The sequence below is a fragment of the Rhinatrema bivittatum genome, chromosome 2 (assembly GCF_901001135.1).
Source record: "Rhinatrema bivittatum chromosome 2, aRhiBiv1.1, whole genome shotgun sequence".
NCBI classification, from domain to species: Eukaryota; Metazoa; Chordata; class Amphibia; order Gymnophiona; family Rhinatrematidae; genus Rhinatrema; species Rhinatrema bivittatum.
Window position 1 is genome coordinate 755563329 of NC_042616.1, and position 23697 is coordinate 755587025.

General features: G+C 41.3%; 1 protein-coding gene and 2 long non-coding RNA genes across 3 annotated transcripts in view; 1 reads left to right on the top strand and 2 right to left on the bottom strand.

Moving 5' to 3' along the window:
- The window catches only part of ENPP2 (ectonucleotide pyrophosphatase/phosphodiesterase 2), a 639793-nt gene extending 623906 nt beyond the window's left edge, over window positions 1-15887 (bottom strand). The window contains 2 exon segments of the mRNA XM_029591948.1: window positions 15261-15363; window positions 15706-15887. Of these exon segments, the coding sequence (XP_029447808.1) occupies window positions 15261-15363; window positions 15706-15738 (136 nt within the window). The 5' untranslated portion in view covers window positions 15739-15887.
- LOC115085659 lies at window positions 11782-12356 on the bottom strand. Its single transcript, XR_003854925.1, has 3 exons — window positions 12309-12356; window positions 12090-12212; window positions 11782-12010 (listed from the first exon to the last, which is right to left on the bottom strand). It is a non-coding gene; the product is annotated as an uncharacterized LOC115085659 (long non-coding RNA).
- On the top strand, window positions 13239-13977 carry LOC115085658. The gene is made up of 3 exons (XR_003854924.1): window positions 13239-13286; window positions 13383-13505; window positions 13585-13977. It is a non-coding gene; the product is annotated as an uncharacterized LOC115085658 (long non-coding RNA).
- Window positions 15888-23697: the final 7810 nt, after the last annotated feature.

Consider the following 23697-nt stretch of genomic DNA (forward strand, 5'->3'; position numbering starts at 1 on the left):
CTAAATGGCCGCCGTTTCCGCGCTCGGCGAGAACGGGGCCTGCCTCTTTCTGCCCCCGCGGTCCTGAAGCCGCTCTGCATCCCCCGGAGCGGGGCTGTCCTCCCCATCCGACGACATGACCAGCAAAAAAGTCCTTCGCAGGGCAGAAGATCTTTCTGAAAGACGCCCTCACCGCACTGCAGCCGCTGACTCGGTGAGGAGAGAGCGGGGGGGGGGGGGGGGGGGGGGAGGCGCAGTTCGCGCTGAAAACGGTCAGAGAAAACGGCGAAAGCTCAGAGAAAACCGCCGGGAGAGGATCCTTCCCGACGGCAAGTGGCCCCGGGGAATATGATGTTGCGGGGCCGCGGACCGGGAGACTCCTCACACCGAAAAAGGCGGGGTGGGTTCGCACCAACACAGGCAGGAGGGGAGTGATCGGCACTACCGATGTGCTCCCTCAGCTGTGAATGCTCTGTCTCGAAGACTCCCATGGCGCTCTACAAAACAAAAAGAAACACTTACCTCCAGCTCTGTAAAAAAGAACAAATGGGGGAGGGAGGAGGAAGTAAGTGAAGAAGAAGGAAAAAGGTAAAACAGCCTGTCAGCAAGTCCCTGTTCACTGAGGAAAGGGCTCCTTCCCTGGCTGTAAATAGATACAAGAGTTGAATCTCTAAATTTAATAAACTTGATCCCTCTTAAAGAAATAGTAGAAAATTTAAGACCCTAAAGGCCAAGTGCTGGGGACCTCAGTGTCCCCTGCTCACATCTGCTGGAGTCAGAACTATACTGAGAATTGAGTCAGGGGAGGCGTGGTTGTATGGGACCTCCCCTGAGAGTTTTTGTTCTGACTCCATCTGCTGGACGGGGGACATAACCCACCGTCTGGAATGATCCTGGTACGTACAGGGAACGGAGAGCTCAAGCCCCAGCAGAGGCTGGTGGGGCACGGCACACCGCTTTTTTCAGTTGGTATTGCCTGTGAACCATTGTGCACTATGGATGGTACACCCCTGCTTCAGCCTATTCTCATAGGTCTTTCAAAACAGACAGACACCACACCATTTTGGTTGCCTTTCTCTGCACCATTTTCATCTTGGGTCTATCTTTTTTTAGATACAGCCTCCAAAACTAAACACAATACTTCAGGGGAGGCCTCACCAAAGACCTGTACAAGGGCACTATCATCTCTTTTTTCCTGCTGGTTATTCATCTCTTTATGCAGCCCAGCATCCCTCTGGCTCCACCACTGCCATTTCAGATTGCCAGACACTTATCACCCAAGATCCCTCTCTCAGTCTATGTACATTAGTTCTTCAGCCCCTATCACATACAGCTCTTTTGGATTACTGCACCCCAAATTTATTTTATTTATGAATAATGATTTCAATGCCACCTAATGACAAAGATCTAGGAGGCATAAAAAAAAAGAAAACATTAATAAAAATACAGATTAAAATCAAAACAAGACCAAGGATAAAAATCACAATCATAAAAGAATAGAATTAACATATCATCAAAAAGTCAAATAAAAAACAAATCATCAATATCACAAAAAATAAAACCACATGAACCAGTAGTCTGCACAGTCATGTACAATGGATATTAAGTAAAAAATTAGGAATTGCCTCCTTAAATACAAATGTTTTAACAAGGCCTGAAAACTTTTAATTCAAGATAAAAGATGCAAATCTTAAGGTAGTGAATTCCAAAATGTGGGAGCCATCACAGAAAAAAAAGTCTACTTGTGGGTCTCAGCTAGCCTTGCTTCGTGGACAGAAGGTACACTAAGACGACCCCTCTGATAAGATCATAAATTTCATGTTGGATTATAAACGTTGTGCATAGAGTTGATCCACGGCAAAAGTAACTTCTATACCATTAGAGCAATCTTATACAAAATCTGCAACCGTACTGGAAGCCAATGTAAGCGACATAACCCTCATCTAGAATAAGCCTGCCAGCAGCATTCTGTTAAGGCCTAAAGAGGTCTCAAATTAGAAAAGGGAAAGCAAATATACAAAGAATTACCATAATTGTGAGCTTGTACTACTATGTGAAAATCTGATGAGTTTAGTAAGGGTTTAAGTCAGATCTTACTATAGCTTTAACTGATCTCTAAGGGTCAAACTGTTATCAATCAGAACCCTTACATTTTTCGTACAAGGCGTAATCAGCAGCACAGAATTCTCTTTAGGAATTGTAGCTGGTACAACTCTCCTCTAGAATGCTGAATCACAACGAGCTCTGTTTCAGCCAAGTTCAAAACTAATTTATTGTTCAAGAGCTTCAGCTTAATGGAAGACAGATTGTTAGTAATGTAATTGTGTCAGACCATGAAGACTGAATGGGTACAAAAAAATTGTATGTGATCTGCATACAACCAGTATCCTGCATAGAGTCCAGTCAAAAGTCTGCAAATAGGTAACATATATTTATTTATTTATTTATTTCGGATTTTTATATACCGACATTCTCAATACAAGTATCGAATCAGGTCGGTTTACATATAACAAAACTTTCGCACAAAAGGCGTTACATGGAACAGCGTTTCTTAACATATAACGTATAACATATTGCATTTAGCATATAACCTATAACATATGGATATTAATAATAGATTAAATTAAATATTACATAGATAATAATAATAAAATAATAGTAACTCGTCAACAGGACGTAGGTGAATGCTCGGCATGATTATAGCGAGAATAAATATCTAGAAAAAAAAAATTAAAGGGTAGACTAAATTGAGATTTGAGGGTACACAGACCATGTTGATGTGCAAAGTATGCGAGAAATCCATGAGTTAAGGAAGACAGATGAATCAGAGAAGAAGTCTTTAAGAAGTCTTTAAGGTGAGAAGTTCAGATCCGACGTAGTTGAGTCTTGAAGGGGGGTAAAGGTGAAACTGGATCTGGTGTTGTATTAGATGTTTGTATTGGAGTTAGGAATTAGGGACAGTGTATGTGAAGGTATTTCAGTGTACACTTAGGGTACATTACCTATTAATTAAAGTTGACTTAGAAAATAGCCACTGCTATTACTAGCAAAAGTAACATGGGATAGACTTAGTTTTTGGGTACTTGCCAGGTTCTTATGGCCTGGATTGGCCACTGTTGGAGACAGGATGCTGGGCTTGATAGACCCTTGGTCTGACCCAGTATGGCATGTTCTTATGTTAGATAGCCCCATATGTAAAATGCTTCACTGCCAAGGGACATATATACCTCTGTTTATATGCAGTGAAGTTTATAATTACAGCTTTATTTTAATGAAGAAACATTGCAAGTTGCAGAATGAGAAATTGCTTGCATTACAGTTGACATTAGACATATAAAGCAGCCCTGAAATATTAGGATAATATGAAGACATTTTCCCCTGACTAGAAAGACAAGTCTGTTACCATTTCAAAACTAAGAGCAGACATGTAAGCATTAAAAGCAGACAGTTCTATGCCTACTATAAGTGACAGTCTCAATAAGGTCCATTTACTATGGTAGATAAGGGAAGTAGACCAACCCTGTAAGCCCAGAACTGGACGTCGGCCCAGAATAAGGAACTGCTAATAAGACCACATAGACCAGAAGAGATTCTCTAGTTTGCTTTAAATGAATTTGTCTTACAATTTTACAGCTTAATTGCAGAAACTGTTCTGAAATCTTTTAAAGTAAAAATAGAAAAATTATTCCCTTACATTAAGAAATGCTGTACACAAGAGGAAGTAAGTGCACAGAGCGAGGAACAATCTTGCTGCCTTAGAGGATGTGTACGTGACATTTTATATATAGCTAATGGACTTCCCCACCTCCTCCTCCATATTTCCTAGTTTAGGGTGGCGATTGTTCTCTGCCATACTAAAGAAACTGGGGTATCTTAGCAATTTCAGTATTGATCAAAAAAGCATGTTGGACTGAGCTTTAATAAAAACAAGATATAGCATGCGTCTGTGCTTATGGGATGGTTTATGAACGACTTGTTCTTAACCTAGAAAGAATATACAATCAAGAAATTGTTCACAAGTAGGAGAATCACCTAAATGTAAACTGAATTCCCTGAAAATTTAATCTTACTCAAGTCAATGTTAGATTGCACATGTGTTTCAAACATGGGGGAGAAGTTACCATGCAGAATGCCTGAGGGAAAGGGAGGGGTACGGGCACAATAAACAAGACAAACTAAAACCATTAGATGACAGTACTAAAATTTTGTAACAGGATCAGTCTTTCAATGGTCGTTTTCCCACACATCCCTATTTATAATACGAAAGCTACCACCCTCCTTCCCTTAGCATGTGGCTGAGACACTATCGTGTCCTTTTTAAATTAAACTATCTGGCTATCAACATTCAACAACCAGGATTCTGTAAGACATAAGAAATCAGGTCGCTGAGCTAGAAAAAGATGATTTCAGTGTTAAATGATCAGTCTGTAAGGAAAAATGTTTAATCAAAAATATTTTTATGTTAAGTTTGTTAGATCTAACATCAACAGCCTGAAGCTTTACCAGGACTAAATAAGATTGCCAACACTTGTTTCAAACAGGTACTTTAAATCCAAAATCACCATACCTGTATTTCTTGGCATTGAATTGCAGTTGCCAAATCTTTGACCACTCCAAGATGTTTTAAATCACTTTTCATTCTCTGCTCCGCTCCGTTGCAGATCTTAATATCATAGGCAAAAAGTCAAACATTTCCTTCTAACCCCTCATAATGTCGCTCACAAATCTATTGAAAAGAACTGGTCCCAAATCTAATCCTTGTGGCACTCCACTTAAACACAGTTTTCTCTTCAGAGCAGGTGCCATTTTCTGTCAACTAATTTATAATCCATTTTATCACCTTGCACCCACTTCAAGGCTTCTCATTTTATTCGTGAGCCTCTTATGTGGGACAGTATCAAAAGCTCTGATAAAATCCAAGAAAACCACATCAAGTGCTCTAATTTTCTAGTCACCCAATCAAAAAAAAAAAAAATCAGGATTTGTTTATCAGGATCTTCCTCTGGTGAATAAAACATGTTGCCTCAGGTCCAGATTGTTCACTATTCTTCCCCTTCAGCAGAGTCTCCATTAATATTTTCCCACCACTGAGGTAAGGCTAAATGGCCTGTAGTTTCTAGCCTCCTTTCTGTTACCACCTTTATAAAGCAGGACCACAACTGCTCTTCTCCAATCTTGCAGCACCACTCCAGTTTCCAGGGATCTATCGAATAGGTCTTTCAGCAGACCTGCCAGCACATCTCTGAGTTCCCTTAGTATCCTGGGATGTACTTCATCTGGCCCCCTTGACCTTGTCCACTTTTAGTTTTCCTAGCTTTTACCATGCATACCCATCTACAGAAGAGAATGTATCTACTACACACCCATCAATAGTCTTTCAACCAGCAATGGTCCTTCTCCAGGGTCTTATTAGTGAATATTTGTATAATATTTCTCCAATTTCTTCATCTTTCTCCACATATTGTTCCTTTCTCATTTCAATTTTACAATACCACCTCTAATCTTCCTCCTTTCTAAGATGTATCTGAAAAATGTTTTTGGCACATCGCTTTAACCCCTTTGGCAATACTTTTCTTCCCACTTGACTTTTTGCTTTCCTGATTTCTTCTCTCACCTCCTTCAGCTTCCCCTGTGTTCCTCTTTTTGGGATCCTTTATAATTCCTGAATGCTGTTCTTTTCACCTTTATTTATTCAGCCACCTCCTTTGAGACCCAGATCGGTGTGTTTTTATTCTTATCTTTGTTTACTTTTCTTACATAAAGATTTGTTGCCTTTGTAAAAGCTCCTTTTAAAATATGGCCCACTGTTGTTTCACTTCACCTTTCTTTTCCCAGTGATCTAGCTCCTCCTCAAAATGGAAAATGTCATAATGCCTCTGTACCGCTCCATGGTGAGACCACACTGAGTACTGTGTACAGTTCTGGTCACCGCATCTCAAGAAAAATATATAGTTGCACTGGAGAAGGTACAGAAAAGGGTGACCAAAATGATAAAGAGGATGGAACAGTTCCTCTAAGAGGAAAGGCTAACAAGAGGTTAGGGCTGTTCAGCTTGGAGAAGAGATGGCTGAGAGGGGATTTGATAGAGGTCTTTAAAATCATAAGAGGTCTAGAACAGGTAGATATGAATTGGTTATTTACTCTTTCGGATAATAATAGGAAGACTAGGGGGCACTCCATGAAGTTAGCAAGTAGCACATTAAAAACTAATCAGAGAAAATTCCTTCACCCAACGCACAATTAAGCTCTGGAATTTGTTGCCACAGGATGTAGTTAGTGCAATTAGTGTAGCTGGCTTTAAAAAAGGTTTGGATAAGTTCTTGGAGGAGAAGTCCATTAACTGCTATTAATGACTTAGGAAATAGCCTCTATTATTGGCATCAGTAGATTGGGATCTACTTAGTGTTTGGGTACTTGCCAGGTACTTGTAGCCTAGTTTGGCCATGGTTGGAAACAGGATGCTGGGCTTGATGAACCCTTGGTCTGACCCAGTATGGCAATTTATATTCTTACATCCCCATTTTACCAACGTCTGTATTTTTGAAATCCATAACTTAGATCTTCATGGGTGCTATTATCAATCCATACTGTCTAATGATCACTGGTGTTCAGATGAGCCTCTACCCGGACATTAGAAACATTAAACCTAGTGCTCACAAATAGGGATAAAGTATCACTCCCTCCCTCCCTGATGGGTTCCATCACCATTTGAGGTGCATCCACTCTCTCTACTTCTTGCAGATTTTGAAGAAGGAAGGGATACTCCAATCCACATCCAGCAAATTAAAATCTTCAAACACTTCTCTCTTCTTTCCCACTTTTTGGATATCTTTGACCAGATCTCTGCCCAGTTCTTCTGTTTGAATTGGAAATATGTAGACCATTCCAATGTATATGGAAGCATTTTTATTTAAGACAGTCCATAGCACTTCTTCCATCCCCATGCATTCCATTGGCTTGGATATAGTTTTGACATAAAAAGCTGCTCCTCCCACTTTTCTGTCCTCTCTAGCCTAATCAAAAGGCTCACTGAACCACATCCAAGTCCACTTCTAAACATTACAGCCTATAGATCTGGCATGTCATTGCCTAGACTACAAGCATTTGTGGTCATAGCTTTCCAGTTTATCTCCCTTGGCTCTTCTGCTTATATGATTGTTTTCATGAATGCTCGCTAATCCTTCCAGAATATTCAAAGAGTAACTAGAGAAGCGAACACATCAGTTCAGGGAACACAATTTGTTTATCAGAGAATTATCCAAAACTGGCAATTAAAAATTCACGCAGGCCTTTCCTAACTCCAACATTATTTAACTCCCATCAATCAACTCGCATCGCTAGTATTAGCGTTAATAGCCACCTCTTACAATGTTATTTATACAATGTTATTCATACTTATATATAATTATCTGATCTCCATTTTCCTTCTCACTCCAAGTTATTGATTTCCTTGTTATATGTAACTGCTTTTCTGCACTATTGTTCAAATTGTAAAGTTTTATTATAACTGCACCCCTGTTTCTTGTGAACCAGCATGATGGGACTACTGTCTTGAATGTTGGTATATAAAAAAAACTTAAAAATAAATAAAAAAACAAAAAAAACAAAACACAAAAAAAACCACTTCTATACTTGTCAACTTCCCAGAAAGGTGACAAAGTAACATATCAGCAACAAATATATATTTACTACATGACTAATCGAGCACCTTTAGATGGGATGACAGTGTTTATAACTGAGGCACTATGTACTCCTGTTCTTTGAACAGGTAATAAAAAAAATGTTCCAGCAAACATGCCTATTAGCTTTTCTCAATACTGTAACATTGTGCATTCCATTTAAAAAAAAACAAAAAACCTTCATTTGCATTAAGTGTGACCTAAGAGGAACCTGCCTTCCATAAAAGCAGTACTCACAAAGATTAACACTGATATGAAAGCTTTACAGTATCAGAGCCAAGAAAAGATGTAATGCCAGAAAACCGAATGGCTACAATCCATTTTCGTATGGAGCACCAATCAAGCAAGAAAGCAAAAAGTAAAGCATTTTTACATTAAAGATTTTACTTATGTATCTGAAGAGTCACATTTTCTCAAAAAGGTGAAATTATAATATTGTATCGACCAATGAGATTACACAGAGGCAAGTTTCAAAGCATTTTACCATGGCATGTTTTTGATAATTGTCCACCCTGAATGAGGATCAAAAAGTATATGTTCCACATTTTACCTGCATTGTAGTGAAGGTGTTCAGGTTGGGGAAGAAATCTGTAGTGCATAATTTTGGTTGGAAAATGTATGAACAAAAAAAGCAAGTGCAAATCTCAGAGAGTACGTTAAGTATGTGCCTACTTTTATTTAGAAAATTGGTATAAAGTTCTCGGGTACTTTGCAGCTATATGGCTAAAATGAAAATTGGTCCCCATAGTGAATAAAGGTTAAAATATTACATACATAAATGTAATTACATTAATTGTCTGAAATGTAAATATTGCTCTGTTCTTTCTCTCCCCACTTCCAGTTCCAAGTTAATTTTTCCCCGTTTTATTGTAACTTTCTCACATCCTTTTTCTGATTCCCTGTATTTAAAAGTTCAAGGTTCTTATTGAGAATATTGTTTATTACGCTACGTTATGCTTTCACACTTTGTTAATTGTAAACCGGGTTGATGTGATGCCTGTCATGAAACTCGGTATAACAAAAACATTAAATAAATAAATAAAATAAAATATTGTCATGAAATTGTGTTCCAAGAACACAGAATATATTTTTAAATTCCAGGTTAATATTCTTTGGGGCAGATTTTAAGAGCCCTGCGCATGCCGAGCCTATTTTGCATAGGCCCAGCGACACGAGCAAGCCTCATGACACGCATACGTCCCGGGGCTTTGAAAAAGGTGCGGGAAGGGGGCGAGACTGAGGTCTCTGGCACAGCAGCCGTGCCGGGGGATTGCGTGCCTGCAGCTGTGTCTATGGCAGGCGTAAATAGCAAAATAAAGGTAGGGGGGGATTTAGGTAGGGCTGGGGCGGGTTAGATAGGGAAAGGGAGGGGGAAGTGGAGGAGAGCGGAGGGAACGGGGAAAGCCATTGGGGCTCCCCTAGTGCTCAGCACGCGCAAGGTGCACAAGTGTGCACTCCCTTGCGCACGCCGACCCTGGATTTTATAACATGCGCGCGACTGCGCACGCATGTTATAAAATCAGGCGTAGATTTGTGCGCGCCAGGTAACGCACACAAATCTATGCCCACGCGTAGCTATTAAAATCCGGGCCTTTGTGTATTATTATACAAGGGTTTCCCAACCCTTACCTTAAGGTACACCTAGCCAGTCGGGTTTTCAGGATATCTGTAATGAATATGCATATTCTGGGTGTTCAAATGTATGCAGATCTCTCACATGCATTTTTATTGTGGCTATCCTGAAAGCCTAACTGGCTAGGTGTGCCTTCAGGAGAGGGTTGGAAACACTGCATTGAATTTTTACAAAAAAGTATGAACTGCTTTCGGTTTCCTTTTAGGGGAGGAATGCGTACAAAAGCCTGAAATGTAAATATCTCTAATACACTAGAAGAAGGGCTAGCCCAATGAATCAATGGCAGTGCTTTACATTGTGCGTTCAAATCTCAGGTCAGGCCTTTTACTGCCTAGGAAGACCAAGGATACTGCAGATGAGGCATTCACAACCCAGGATGGGAGACCGTTTTAGTCATCGCTTAACAGCAACACCTAGTGCCCATTAGCTGCATTGTGGAAAGAGCTGTATTTTGTAGCCCCTGGCCAAGGACTGTTGCTGTGATGCTTGATCTGATTTAGTAATATGATATAAAAATAAGGGGTAAAAAGCTTCATGTAGTTGCTCACGGCATTATAGCTCAATAGAGGCCAGTTCCAATTGAGCTGGGACTATAAAAGGAGAAGGAAATGGCCTTGCCCGCCCCAAATAAAAAAGGTACTAAAAGTAGTTTAATCCATTTTTTCAGAGCCGAATGGCTTGTTGTAGCATCCATGCCAGCCATGAGAGATTATCAGGTGGTTCTGAGGTTAACCGTAAATGACTGCCGATGAAGCAGGAGATCACAGGAACTTATTAATTCCGACTTTCATGCAATAAAAGTTCACATCCCACAATACAGTGTGACAAGTTAAAATGATGGTAGTTCCCCCCCCCCCCCCCTTTCCTAGAGCTATTTGTTATCCGACAGTCCAACATCCTGTCTCGAGATAGAAGCAAAATAGGCAGGGTTAACTTGTCTCCAGTTATATGTTTTGGGTAACCTAGTGGTTTAGAACTACAAACAACAAGGAACTAGACCAGAAGTAATCTTGTTGCCTCATTGCACCCAATTGCATTCATTCATCTAATAGTTGTGGTAACATCTTTCTAGAGATACTGTTTTGTAGTACAAAGAGCCTGCATTGCTCTAAGACAATGATGGCAAACTCCAGTCCTCAAGTGGCACAAACAGGCCAGATTTTCAGGATATCCACAATTAATATGCATGAGAAATATTTGCATACAATGGAGGCCGGGCATGTAAATCTCTCTTATGCATATTCACTGTAGATATCCTGAAAATCTGGACTGTTTATGGCACTCAGGGACTGGAGTTCGTCATCATTGCTCTAAGATATTAGATTAGCTATAATAGTACTTTGGTATTATAAAATATCTTTCAGTCAAAAAAGATCCTAAACTATTATTGTTTACTGTGATAGCTAGGCTCAATACAGGGGCTCTGCACTTGTTTTAGGAGGATTTGAGAAAAAAGCATGTACAGCCATGGTTCCTGGGAATAATGTTTTGCTTAACACTCTCCCAGTGAAAGCAGCATGCCCAGGAATTCATCCAGCAGCACCTTTACTGTAATGTTTTTGTTTTAAAATAATTTAAGCCCACCTTTCCAAATGATGCTCATGCTGGCAGATGTAATAATTTCCTACAGCAAGCTTACAGTAAAAATGGATACCTGAGGGAGATAAAATTAACTTGAACAAGATTACAAGGAAATGTCCATGAGGAAAGTGGAATTTGATCCCTGGTTCTCAGCCCATTGTTCTAACCACTAGGCCATGCTTTCTATGTTGGGATTCTGTCTGGACAAAAGGTGTTACATAAAAGCTAATTGTTTATTATATACCAGATAAAACTGGGCTATTCTACAACATATTGCATGTTATGAAAACATTGGATTATCCAGGCCCAGCATCTTAATAGTTATCACACTGGAACATGAACCCACGTCATTTTTTCTCCTTTTCCATTATTTGACTGGGATTTCCTGATATTGTTTAAAGAACACTTCCTTGCTGTCCTCAAAAAGAGATTAATGTTTGTTGGCCATCAGCTTTGACCAGCAGGGTGATCTTGTACATGTGCGCCTCATGAAACTTAAATGCTTAAAAAGAACTGTTTTCTTTGTGTGTTTCACAACTAAGACAATAAACCATGTTGGTCAACAAGCACATTAGTTCTTGCTATTGGTACATCACCTATTACTTCCTAGGAAGCAGCCAAAATTTCACAGGAATAAAAAACTGTTTTATGCCATGCCTATGGGTTTTGAACAGCAAGCATGGGTCATGTTCCTGGCTTCTGCTTGTATCCTAGCACAATTACCCAAATAAGGAGAACCTTATATCATATAACAAACGTCATTTAAAACACACATTTATTTAAGAAAGACACCACTTGATATAAACCCACATATACAGTCACATATTTAAAAACATCACAAACATGAACGTCATATAGGCAGAGAAATATTTATAAATATGATATCATCATAAACATTATAAACCTCCAAATAAATTGTGTTAAAGTGCTTCAGAGTGCCAGTTCTCGTAGCTTTCAACTTCACAGATTGTTTCCATTAAATTCTCATAATATTTGAGCTTCACAGTTCTTCTTCAATAATCGCTGCCATAATGAAATTCACTCAAATACTGCCCGTCACCACTCCCGATACTGATCCCGACGAAGATCTCCGTTTCACCTGACAAGCAGGCTTCTTCAGGGGAAACGTCTAATATCTCTGCAACAATCAGACATAACCATTTACCTCCTCCACATAAAACAAATAACCCCATATCGTTTAAACTATAAATCCTTACCATGTGAATCCAACCACGGGACACACAAAAATCGTTTATCCAAAACACGAATTTCTTCAAAATTCTTTAATTCACTTTAACTTCATCAAAACTTCATATCATTTCTTCAAGCTGGTCACAAAACTGCAAACCAAAAACGTTATTTCCAATCATCAAAACTTTGGAAATCTAAGAAATGGAAGACAGCATACAACCTGAGCAAACGCTACCACCACGTACCTTCAAAAGTGGAAGTGACATCATCACTTCCTTTCTGCAAGGATCTCCATACTGCACACCCAATGCTCTGCCTACTCTATATATAGTCCTCAACCACCGCGATTACCAATTAAGGAACTTAAATGAATTCACTCACTCATCAACCCTATTCCAATGCTACAAACACCAGCGAAAACCACACAATCAACTTATGGTAACAAATCTGCACCAAAGCCCTTGAATAAAATCGACAATAAACTTCAACAAAACCAGAATAACTTCCAACCCTTCAATTATTTAATGAAAGCTCCCCACTCAATTGGACCATTGAGTCCATGTGGACTCACAGTGCCCCAATTGAAAATGTAACGTTGTTCAACCCGTCTTAGAATAGCTGATAAATCACCCCCAAACTGCAATTTAATCTTTTTAATAACAAAGAATTTTAATTCTTCTATCGAATGACTATTATCACTCCAGTGTTTGACTAATGGAGCATTCTCAACACCTAACCTAATCCTGCTTCTATGTTCCCCAATACGTAATTTAATAGCTCTGGTAGTTTGCCCAATATAGATGAGCTGACATGGACAGATGATTGCATAAATCACGCCATTAGAAGTACAAGTAAACCTTTCTGGAATCACATAAGGCTGACACAAATTCGGATGATGAAACACTTTCAAAGGTAACACATGTTCACAAACAGAACAAGATCCACAGGTAATTGAAGGGTTGGAAGTTATTCTGGTTTTGTTGAAGTTTATTGTCGATTTTATTCAAGGGCTTTGGTGCAGATTTGTTACCATAAGTTGATTGTGTGGTTTTCGCTGGTGTTTGTAGCATTGGAATAGGGTTGATGAGTGAGTGAATTCATTTAAGTTCCTTAATTGGTAATCGCGGTGGTTGAGGACTATATATAGAGTAGGCAGAGCATTGGGTGTGCAGTATGGAGATCCTTGCAGAAAGGAAGTGATGATGTCACTTCCACTTTTGAAGGTACGTGGTGGTAGCGTTTGCTCAGGTTGTATGCTGTCTTCCATTTCTTAGATTTCCAAAGTTTTGATGATTGGAAATAACGTTTTTGGTTTGCAGTTTTGTGACCAGCTTGAAGAAATGATATGAAGTTTTGATGAAGTTAAAGTGAATTAAAGAATTTTGAAGAAATTCGTGTTTTGGATAAACGATTTTTGTGTGTCCCGTGGTTGGATTCACATGGTAAGGATTTATAGTTTAAACGATATGGGGTTATTTGTTTTATGTGGAGGAGGTAAATGGTTATGTCTGATTGTTGCAGAGATATTAGACGTTTCCCCTGAAGAAGCCTGCTTGTCAGGTGAAACGGAGATCTTCGTCGGGATCAGTATCGGGAGTGGTGACGGGCAGTATTTGAGTGAATTTCATTATGGCAGCGATTATTGAAGAAGAACTGTGAAGCTCAAATATTATGAGAATTTAATGGAAACAATCTGTGAAGTTGAAAGCTACGAGAACTGGCACTCTGAAGCACTTTAACACAATTTATTTGGAGGTTATAATGTTTATGATGATATCATATTTATAAATATTTCTCTGCCTATATGACGTTCATGTTTGTGATGTTTTTAAATATGTGACTGTATATGTGGGTTTATATCAAGTGGTGTCTTTCTTAAATAAATGTGTGTTTTAAATGACGTTTGTTATATGATATAAGGTTCTCCTTATTTGGGTAATTGTGCATATTGGGGAACCAATTTTTGATTATTCTCCCTCAGTTATTGTATACCTTGGTTGTATCCTAGCACAGGCATAGTTTTACTTATCTGTAAAGGGGAGCTACTAAGCATTAAAAGACAAACAAATACAGAACAGAACAAAATAAAACCCCTAGCTAAACTCCAAACCAATACACTGTAGACTAAAACAATTAGAGGTCCCCAATATAGCTTTACATAAACATTCAAAGCATGCACATATTAACTTGTGCACAATATTTGAGTTATATTAAGTTCACGGTACTAAACAAATAAAATTTTAGGAAAAGAGCAATGAAATGGAGCATATAATTCTTTTTTTCCTCCTTCATATAACAAGCTAAGAAGGAAAAAAAAAAACTGAAATCTTTTTTTTATGCTAGCCTTTTTATCACCACTAACAGCAGAACCATATGATCTACAAAATAGCAACCTACATGGCCAAATGACAGTACATTTGCTTGACCTCCCCCGCCATTTATTAACTATTTACCTCCACCTGCTGTTCACTGTTCCCCTTCTCGTGTTATCTGTAAACCATTAGCTGTCATGTTGAAGAACATCAAAACCACCCACAGTAAAACCAGGAGAGACCAGATCTTTAACAGATGTTTTCTGTAGCAACATATTGTAAAACCATCTTATAGCAAAACTCCTCTTTTCCCAGAATGTCACTAGAGCAGGAGAATACAGTGTACTATTTTCTACACTGACAGCAGAAGAACGTTTTGATGAATATTACATAAGGAGGCATTTATAACCATATCTACTTCACTTTACCTTGATTAGTTTTAGGAACTGCAGTGCTTGCTATTTATAGCAAGACTATGAAACAGAGGAAAAGGCTACATTAAATTTAAAAAAAAAAAAAAAAAAGTAAACCCTGTTACTATAAAAATAACCAGGGCTGTCCAATGATTATAAACACACAACTTTTCCTGAATTAGGACATTTTTTCTCCATTAAGATGTATTAGAAGGCCTCAGAACATTTTATTTTATATAGGATCTAGTCCATCTTACAGGGCTCCACTCTATCCAAACTTATCCTGACAAGTAGGGAGTATCACAATGCAATTTTTAATAGGAGCAATGGTATTTCAGGGCAAGTCATTTTATATAGTTTACTCATGAAGCCTAGCTGTCTCCTGGAATTCAAACCGGCTCTCTGAGCCCTTGCATGAGATGACCTGTTCTAATACTACATCAGAGATGAGGGGGTAACTCAAGTCATTTACCTGATGGAGGGCCTTCATCCCATTCTTCTGATCTTCTGAATCTAAATGGTGTAAATCCCACACAAGCATGTACACCAATGGCAAAAGTCACCAGGGATATTACCTGCGAAGGTAACGGATCACAAGGTATGTCAGAACACACGAGGCCATGTGACACCAAATCAAACTTCTGCACAACTGCTGCCAGATTTGTTTTTAACTGCAATAGATGACCAGGCAGCAGCTCACCTGGCCTCCCCCAAACTAAGAGAAAATCTGAGATTCACAATTCAAAAAGTAAAATATTTCAAACTAAAAAAAATAGCAAAAGACAAATAAACCTGATGAAGTTATTTAAATAACTAAGCGCTCTGTTTAATGGAAATGAAAAAAAAAATGCTAGAATCTGCAGTAAGGCAGACATAAGTATTCGGTAATCCCTAACCGGGTTCTTTCATGGGCCTACCTGATTTAACTGGAGGGAGTCTGACTTGGCCATCTTAAGAGGTTTTCTTCAGACCCTGTGCGTCAGCTTTTTTTTCTTAAGACTGAGGAAAGCTTGTGCTGGTTGCTCTGTGAGTGCAGTCTATTAGCTGCAACTGATCCCACCTGGCTAAAGTTGACAGGGCTCATTTGATTTGTCCAGGGGGAGATTTCATCACTCTTCACTCACGAATCACAGTACACTAAGAGCAAGAAGCTGCAAACATTATCCTCCCCTACAACCTTCCCCTCCCCCTTCTCTCTCTCCAAAACACACACTGGCTTCTTTTCATGTGGTTTGCGTCTGGCAGCACAAGGATTGCTTATGTTACTGTTAACCAATAACAGTTCGTTTTCAATTTTTTCTCATCAGTAGGGTCAACGTGGTTAAAAAAAAAATGCTCCAGAAGCCAAATGTGTTTTATTCAGCTGTATTAGAAGGCATCCTGCTGCTGTCTTAAATTTGCAAAACCACTACAAGCAATGACTTCACTGAACAGCAATCATTTAACTTCTGAACAGCACTGCTTTGATTTAGTTGGGGCACAGCTTTTGCTTGTGACATTTATAAAGCTAAAATCCTTAATGATTAAACAGTGAGGCCCTTGTGATTTCCTTCAGCACAATCACTTCTGCTCTATCCGGGTTCTCACAATGAAAAACAGGGGTGTCACATGGGGCCTGTTCCTTAATTCTATTTGCAAGTGCCCCGAATGCATAGAGGCTCTCATGCCACCCCAGCACTTCAAACCTTTTTCCTGCTTCTGCTTCCAATCATCTTTCCTTCTCACTTCCCTCTTTTGTGCCCAGTATTTGTAACCAGGTTATTCCTCCTGCCACCTGCACCTCTCCTCTTCTGCCCATGCCCTGTGCAGTTCATAGACAGCAGTTTGAACTATGAGGTGTTCTCTTAGGTACAGAGCAACTCACAGTTCAAACAGCTGATTTGTGAACTGCACAGGATGAAAAGGACATGTGCTGGTTGCAGGAGTGGACACTAAGCCTCAGAAGAATAGAGGAAATACTGAGAGAGGTGCTTAAAGGCAAACGCAGCAACAGGCTTGAAATTCCAGGAGGGGGAGGGAGTAAGGACAAGAAGTGGACAGGAGGTGGGGACTTGGGGATTGAATGGGAGAATGGGGACTCAAGGATTACAGAAAAGAGTGGGACGGATAGTGTGTACTTGAGGATCAAGAGTAGAGAACAGGGAAGTGAGGAATGGAGACAGTGGGGTCTCAGGACTAGATGGAGATTTTGGTGAGATTGCAGACTCAGGTAGGGATCAGGGGAGTAATAATTTGGAGATTGGGCAGAGAGTAGGAAATCTAGCTTGGGAGAAGTGAGGGGGAGAGCGGGACTCAGACTGTATGGGAAAGTGAGGACTCAAGGATTGGGTGGGAGAGTGGAGACTGGGTGAAGAGCAAGGACTCAGAGACTGGATAGTAAAGTAAGATCTGAAGGATTAGGGGAAGAGTGGGTGGGAAAGTAAGAATTTAGGGACTGGGTGGAAGAGTGGAAAGAGGATTTGGAGAGGAGCATAAGGACTCTGGGATTGGGGCAATAGTGGAGATGGGGGAAGAGGGGCTTGGGGAAGACTGGGGACTAAGGGGCGGGGCAGGGCAAGGATTGTGTGAGGATAGGAGAGAGTGAAGAGTCAGGGCTTGGGTGGAGAATGGGGAATCAAAGATTAAGGAGGAGAGTGAGAGAGAAAGTGAGGATTCAGAGATTGGGTGGGAAAGTGGGATTTTGGGGGTTGGGAGACGAGCACGGAGACTCAGGATTGGGTGGAAGAGTGGGGATGCAGGGACTGGGGGACAACAGGGTCTCAGGAGTTGGTGGGAACTGGGGATTGCAGAAGAGTGGGGAAAGTGGGGACTCAAAGATTGGGGAGATTGGGTGGGAGAGTCAAGGGAAACTGGGGATATGAAGATTGAGTGGGGATTCGGAGAGGAGCATGGGGACAGATTGTTTGGAAGAGTGGGGATAGAGGAATTGGGGACAAGATGGACTCAAGAATTGGGTAGGGATTGGGGAGAGCTGTATCTCAGGGACTGTGGGAAATGGGAATTGGGGGAGAGAGGAGACTCATGAGACAGCAGAGTTGCTTACCTGTAACAGATGTTCTCACAGGACAGCAAGATGTTAGTCCTCATATATGGGTGACATCATCAGGATGGAGCCCAATCATGGAACACTTTTGTCAAAGTTTCTAGAACTTAGACTGGCACCTACTGGGCATGCCCAGCATGCCACTAACCCTGCATCCAGCAGGGGTCTCCCTTCAGTCTCATGTATAGTAAAAAGAGCGTGCGAAAAATAAAATAAATCGCAAGCGTACCCAAGTCCACGGGGTGGTGGGTGGTTTTCATGACGACTAACATCCTGCTGTCCTGTGAGAACACCTGTTACAGGTAAGCAACTCTGCTTTCTCATAGGCAAGCAGGATGGTAGTCCTCACATATGGGTGGATAACGAGCTGAGGATACCCACGCATGTACCAAAAACACCCAAAGACATGCAACAGGCACAACAACAGGGGCGATTTTTGGAGAACGGGCAGCCTGAAAAACCCAGCAGGCCGTTGTAGGAAGTTGGGTATTAAGCTGAGAATAAATTGCGCAGAACCAACTGGCCAAAAAGAGAATCTTGAGCACCAGCTTTGACCAGGCCATAGTGGGCTGCAAAGGTATGGAGAGAACTCAAAGTAGCAGCCCTGCAGATGTCAGCAAGAGGCACAGACTGAAGGTTTGCTACCGACATTGCCATTGCTCGAATGGAGTGCGCTTTAATACATCCCTGTAGTGGAAGGCCTGCTTGTTGGTAGCAGAAGGAAATGCAGTCCTCTAACCAGGAGGACAGGGTCTGCTTTCCCACCGGGATTCCCAGTTTAATTTTATCAAAAGATACAAATAGCTGGGTGGACTTCCTATGGCCTGCAGTGCGTTCCAAATAAAAGGCTAATGCACGTTTGCAGTCCAAGGAATGCAGAGCCCGCTCACCTGGATGTGAGTGGGGTTTCAGAAAGAAAGTAGACAAAACTATAGATTGATTTAAATGGAACTCAGAGACTGCTTTCGGCAGAAATTTAGGATGAGTGCAAAAGACCACCCCTATCATGAAGAAATTTTGTGTAAGAGGGGTATGTTACCAGCGCCTGTAGCTCACTGACCCTGCGGGCAGACGTCAAAACTAAAAGGAAAAGTACTTTCCAAGTAAGATGTTGTAACTTGCAGGAATGCAGAGGCTCAAACGGAGGTTTCATGAGTCTCGCTAAAACCATATTAAGGTCCCAAGCTGGGGACAGGGGATGGAGAGGGGTCTTGAGGTGAAGCAAGCCCTTCATAAAGCGTACTACTAAGGGTTGTGTCGAAATAGAGACATCCCCTGTACCCCGATAGAAGCGGCCACCGCACTGTCATGTACCCTAATGGCGGAAGTCTGTAAACCCGACTCCAAGAGGTGCCAGAGGTAGTCTAAAAACGGAGTTGTGGGGAGGGTAAAAGGGTTTAACTCCTTTGAAGTGCACCACAATGAAAATAGTTTCCATTCCATTCCCAGCACCACTGAAGGTGGGGAATGCCTCAGTGACCCAGTCACAGAAGAGGATGGGGCCTTTTCTGGACAGGGCTTCTTTGTCGGTGGCATCTGTCGTCATCGATACCGAGGACTTGCCTGGATTGGCGGACTGAGCCTTGCGATGACTGTGTTGACATTTTTCACGATGATCCCCTCGGTCCTTTTCTTGAGGAGGCAAGGAGGGAATCGACACCTTTGGAATCATCGATGCCAGTCGGGCAGCAGCGGTGTCCCGGTGCTGGCAAGAGGTCGATGGCACCGGCTCAGATGAAGTTGAAGCTATCGATGGAGTCGGGGTTTTTGACTGAAAGAGAAAGAAGCTCCATTTTCTCTAAACGAGACTTACGGCCCTTCGGTATCATTTGGGCACATTTGGTACAAGTTAGGACATCGTGTTCAGACCCCAAACACATAACACAGACCCCGTGTAGGTCAGTAATTGACATTGTTCGAGGTCAGTCGGGGCACCAACAAAAACCCGACGCCATGACTCCATCAAACATTTAGCCGCCATGCGGTCGATGACCGGTAAGCCAAGAAGGGATACTTGATGGGAATCAACCGCAACAAGGGTAAAACCTTACCTTTCGACCGCGGAGTATGGATATCGATAGGGGGACCCCTATGGGGTAGAATGTTTTTGAAATTTTGAGAGAAGTTCCATGAGGAAAATTCCTGTTAGGAATCTCATGAGAATTCCTTAAGCCGCGTGGCTACTGCTGTGCGGAAAAAAGAAAACTGAAGGGGGACCCCTTCTGAATGCAGGGTCAGTGCATTGCTGGGCATGCCCAGTAGGTGCCAGTCAAAGTTCTAGAAACTTTGGCAATAGTATTCCGTGATTGGGCTCCATCCTGATGATGTCACCCATATGTGAGGACTACCATCCTGCTTGTCCTGTGAGAATGAATAACTCAGTTTTGATTAATCAATATTATATGCAATCATAATTGAAATCAGACACATTCAAACCATGATTAATCAGTAATACATGCAGTCTATTCAGCCCATAAAATACAAGTATGAACCAATACTATCATAATACGTATTTCTACTGAAGAAAAAGCATGTAATAAGGTAAAAAGAGAGACCGAGGCACAAACATGCACGGAAATGTAATGTTTCATATACATAAACCCATTTGATCAGATTATGAATCAAATCCATGTTTTAAGTTTATCTTTGAACATGAATAGGGACCTTCATTTTCAGTTTTTATTTTATTTTTCCTGGGAATTTCTAAGTGTTTATTATAACCAATCAACCAGTAGAAAATCAGTGGAAAAAAATGACTTTGTTATCCCTGTGATTTTCTCCTGTTTTTTGTTGGTATAATAAACACTGATAAATTCTTGGGGAAAATAAAAACTGAAAACAAAGGTCCCTAAACATGGAAAAATCCTGAATCATACAAAGGTCCCTTGGCTTTAAATTCCACAATCTGCATTTCTATTTGTTAACTAGGTATTATATAAAAGTGTTGCACAAAATCTTAAAAAATGTGAACATAACTGAAATTTAATTGCAAATGTATGTTTCTGTCACATGCCACAATATACATGGTTATATTCTGTGTAAATAGCAATTTTGCAGAAAAAATGTTCCCCTACTATGGTTGAGCAAAACTAGTGCTCTTCAGGGCTGGGAAGGTTACCCTGGTTAAGGATGGGGTTTTATACTTACGTGGTCACGTTCAGAATATAGCCAGTAAGATTTAATGTTACCCAGATAAATTTAGCTGAGTATATTTAGTTGGAGACTTGACCCACTGAACATTTGGCTAAAGTTATCCAGATAACTTTGCCCCATCAGCCAGCCTACTGTAATGAATCTCCATGAGGAGTTAGCAATCTGATGTATTCTGCTATCTGATGGGAGGAGCAATCAGATAGGAGTTAATAATCTGTTATAAATCTGCTGTGGTTAGACTGCGGAGTTGCAATCTGTTCTTATTGGCTCCTAAAGAAGGAGGAGTCAGCAATCTGATATAGTTGTAGGTGGATCCCTGGGCCGGTAGCAGATGACCATGCCCCCAGGAGGATATCCCGAGAGGGACCACCGGCTAGGCTTGAGTATGGAGACAGACATTCTTTTAAAACCTGTTCTTTTATTAAACAGGTTTTTGAAACCACCAGAAGAGGCAGTAGTGAGCTGATATGCCTGGCAGGGCTGTAGTCCCTCAGGTACTGGAACAGCAATCCAGGATGGCTGAGATGTTGAGAAACTGTAGAAAGTGAGTAGGCAGAGTTCATGACCAGAACTAGATGACAAAACTCACAAAAGGTCTCAAGGAAGCTCAGGTGCTGGAAAGGTTTAGGCCCTCGAGGAGTGAGTACCTGGTTCCAGGGAAAGCTCTGAGAGAGCGATGGTAACTCACAATTGTTTGTAGCAGCAATAGCTTCCAAGCAGTAGAGAATCTTCAGAGTGTCCAGGAACATGGGTCCTCGAGGAGTGAGTACCTGTTCCTATCTGTAATCTGAAAGTAAAGAAAAAGAGCAAGGCCCCCGAGGAGCGGGTACCTCTGGTAAGTCCGAGGAGGCAGAGTAGCTTAGGAGGTGTAGCTAAAGCAATCCCCTTCCCTGCTAACTCAGATAGCGAAATAGAGACCTTTAAATATTGGAAGCGGATGACATCATCTCAGGGGGACGCCCCTGAGGTTCGCGCTCTTGCTGGTACTTCAATCAGAGCGCGCACACGCGCGCCCTAGGTCTTCAGACAACATGGCAGATCTGCAACGTCGAGCCGGTCCGGGGACGCCGGAGGGAGACAGCATGGAGACAACGTGGCAGCCAACCGTCAATCAGACCCGGAGGGAGTCGCCACAGAGGTAAAGAGGGCGGAGTGAGGATGTCGAGCAGCGACTGTCGCAGCACCTACTGAATATGAACCACCATACTCCTTGTCTGGTCAGTGCAGAATTACATAAATATTAATGAACAGTTAAAAATAAAACCTTATGTGATGGGTGACCATAAAAGATTTTGTTTATGCCAATTTTATATTTTGTATAGAAAGATGTTTTAACTTCTACTATGACTATTTCAGGCTGTTCTGATTTTTCAGTAATTGTCAGAATGCTCTGTGATATCTTTTCTCAAGCAATTGAAAGCTCACTTATTTGCTGAGGGGCTTGCTAATCATTGATATTTGTTTTTGTTTATGAGGTTTAACAGATATTTGTGTGTTTTATTGCTTTTAAGTTTATAAAAGAAAATTATTCCTTACCTGCTAATTTTCGTTCCTGTAGTACCATGGATCATTCCAGACGGTGGGTTATGTTCCCTGTCCAGCAGATGGAGTTAGAACCAAAAATTCCCAGGGGAGGACTTATATAGCCACGCCTCTCTTGCCTCAATCCTCAGTAACTGGACTAGCAAAGCCAAGACGAGAAGAGACAGAACCAAAGGGATCAATTAATCTCAAAAATATAGAGAAAAAAACAGCTGTAAGTGACAGCAAGTAACTTGTACTCAAAAAACTGTAACTGAGAACTTGCAAACAGCACTGTGTTCAAAGACACAGCTTGCAATAACTAGAGATACAGAGTGAAAATATTGTGAAGACAGGAAAGCAGGGATGGCCCACAAAGAACCCCCAAAACCAGGGAGGGGTCTGGAATGATCCATGGTACTACAGGAACGAAAATTAGCAGGTAAGGAATAATTTTCTTTTCCCTGTACGTACCAGGATCATTCCAGACGGTGGGATGTACCAAAGCTTCCCCATCATGGGTGGGTCGCGGACAGCCCTGCCCGTATGACCCTGTCTCCAAGCTGACCGTGAGACGGCGCGCGAATGTCTAGACGATAATGTCTTGCGAAAGTGTGGAGAGACTTTCATGTGGCCGCCCTACAAATTTCTTGAGAAGAAAACTGCAGAACTTTCCGCCCACGACGTCGCTTGAGCGCGTAGAGAATGCGCCTTAACAGCTAAAGGAGGAGACTTACCCACTCCAATGTATGCGGCTATAATCGTTCCTTTCAGCCAACGAGCAATTGATTGTTTGGATGCCATGCAACCCTTCCTGGGTCCCGACCAAAGGACAAACAAATGATCGGAGAGTCGAAATTCATTAGTGACCTCCAAATAATGTATCAAAGAATGTCGGACATCCAACCGAAGCAGGTCAGAAGAATCAGAGGATACAAATGACGGAAGCTCTATCGATTGGTTGAGATGGAAAGTCGAGACCACCTTCGGCAGAAAAGATGGAACTGTCTGCAGGGATACTCCCCCTGGCGTGAAACGAAGGTATGGCTCCCGACATGATAGAGCTTGTAGTTCAGAGATCCGATGTGCAGAGCTGATCGCCACCAGGAAAATGGTCTTAAGGGTGACATCCTTGAGTGTGGCCGAACTCAGAGGCTCAAAAGGTGGTGCACATAGAGCCAGGAGTACCAAA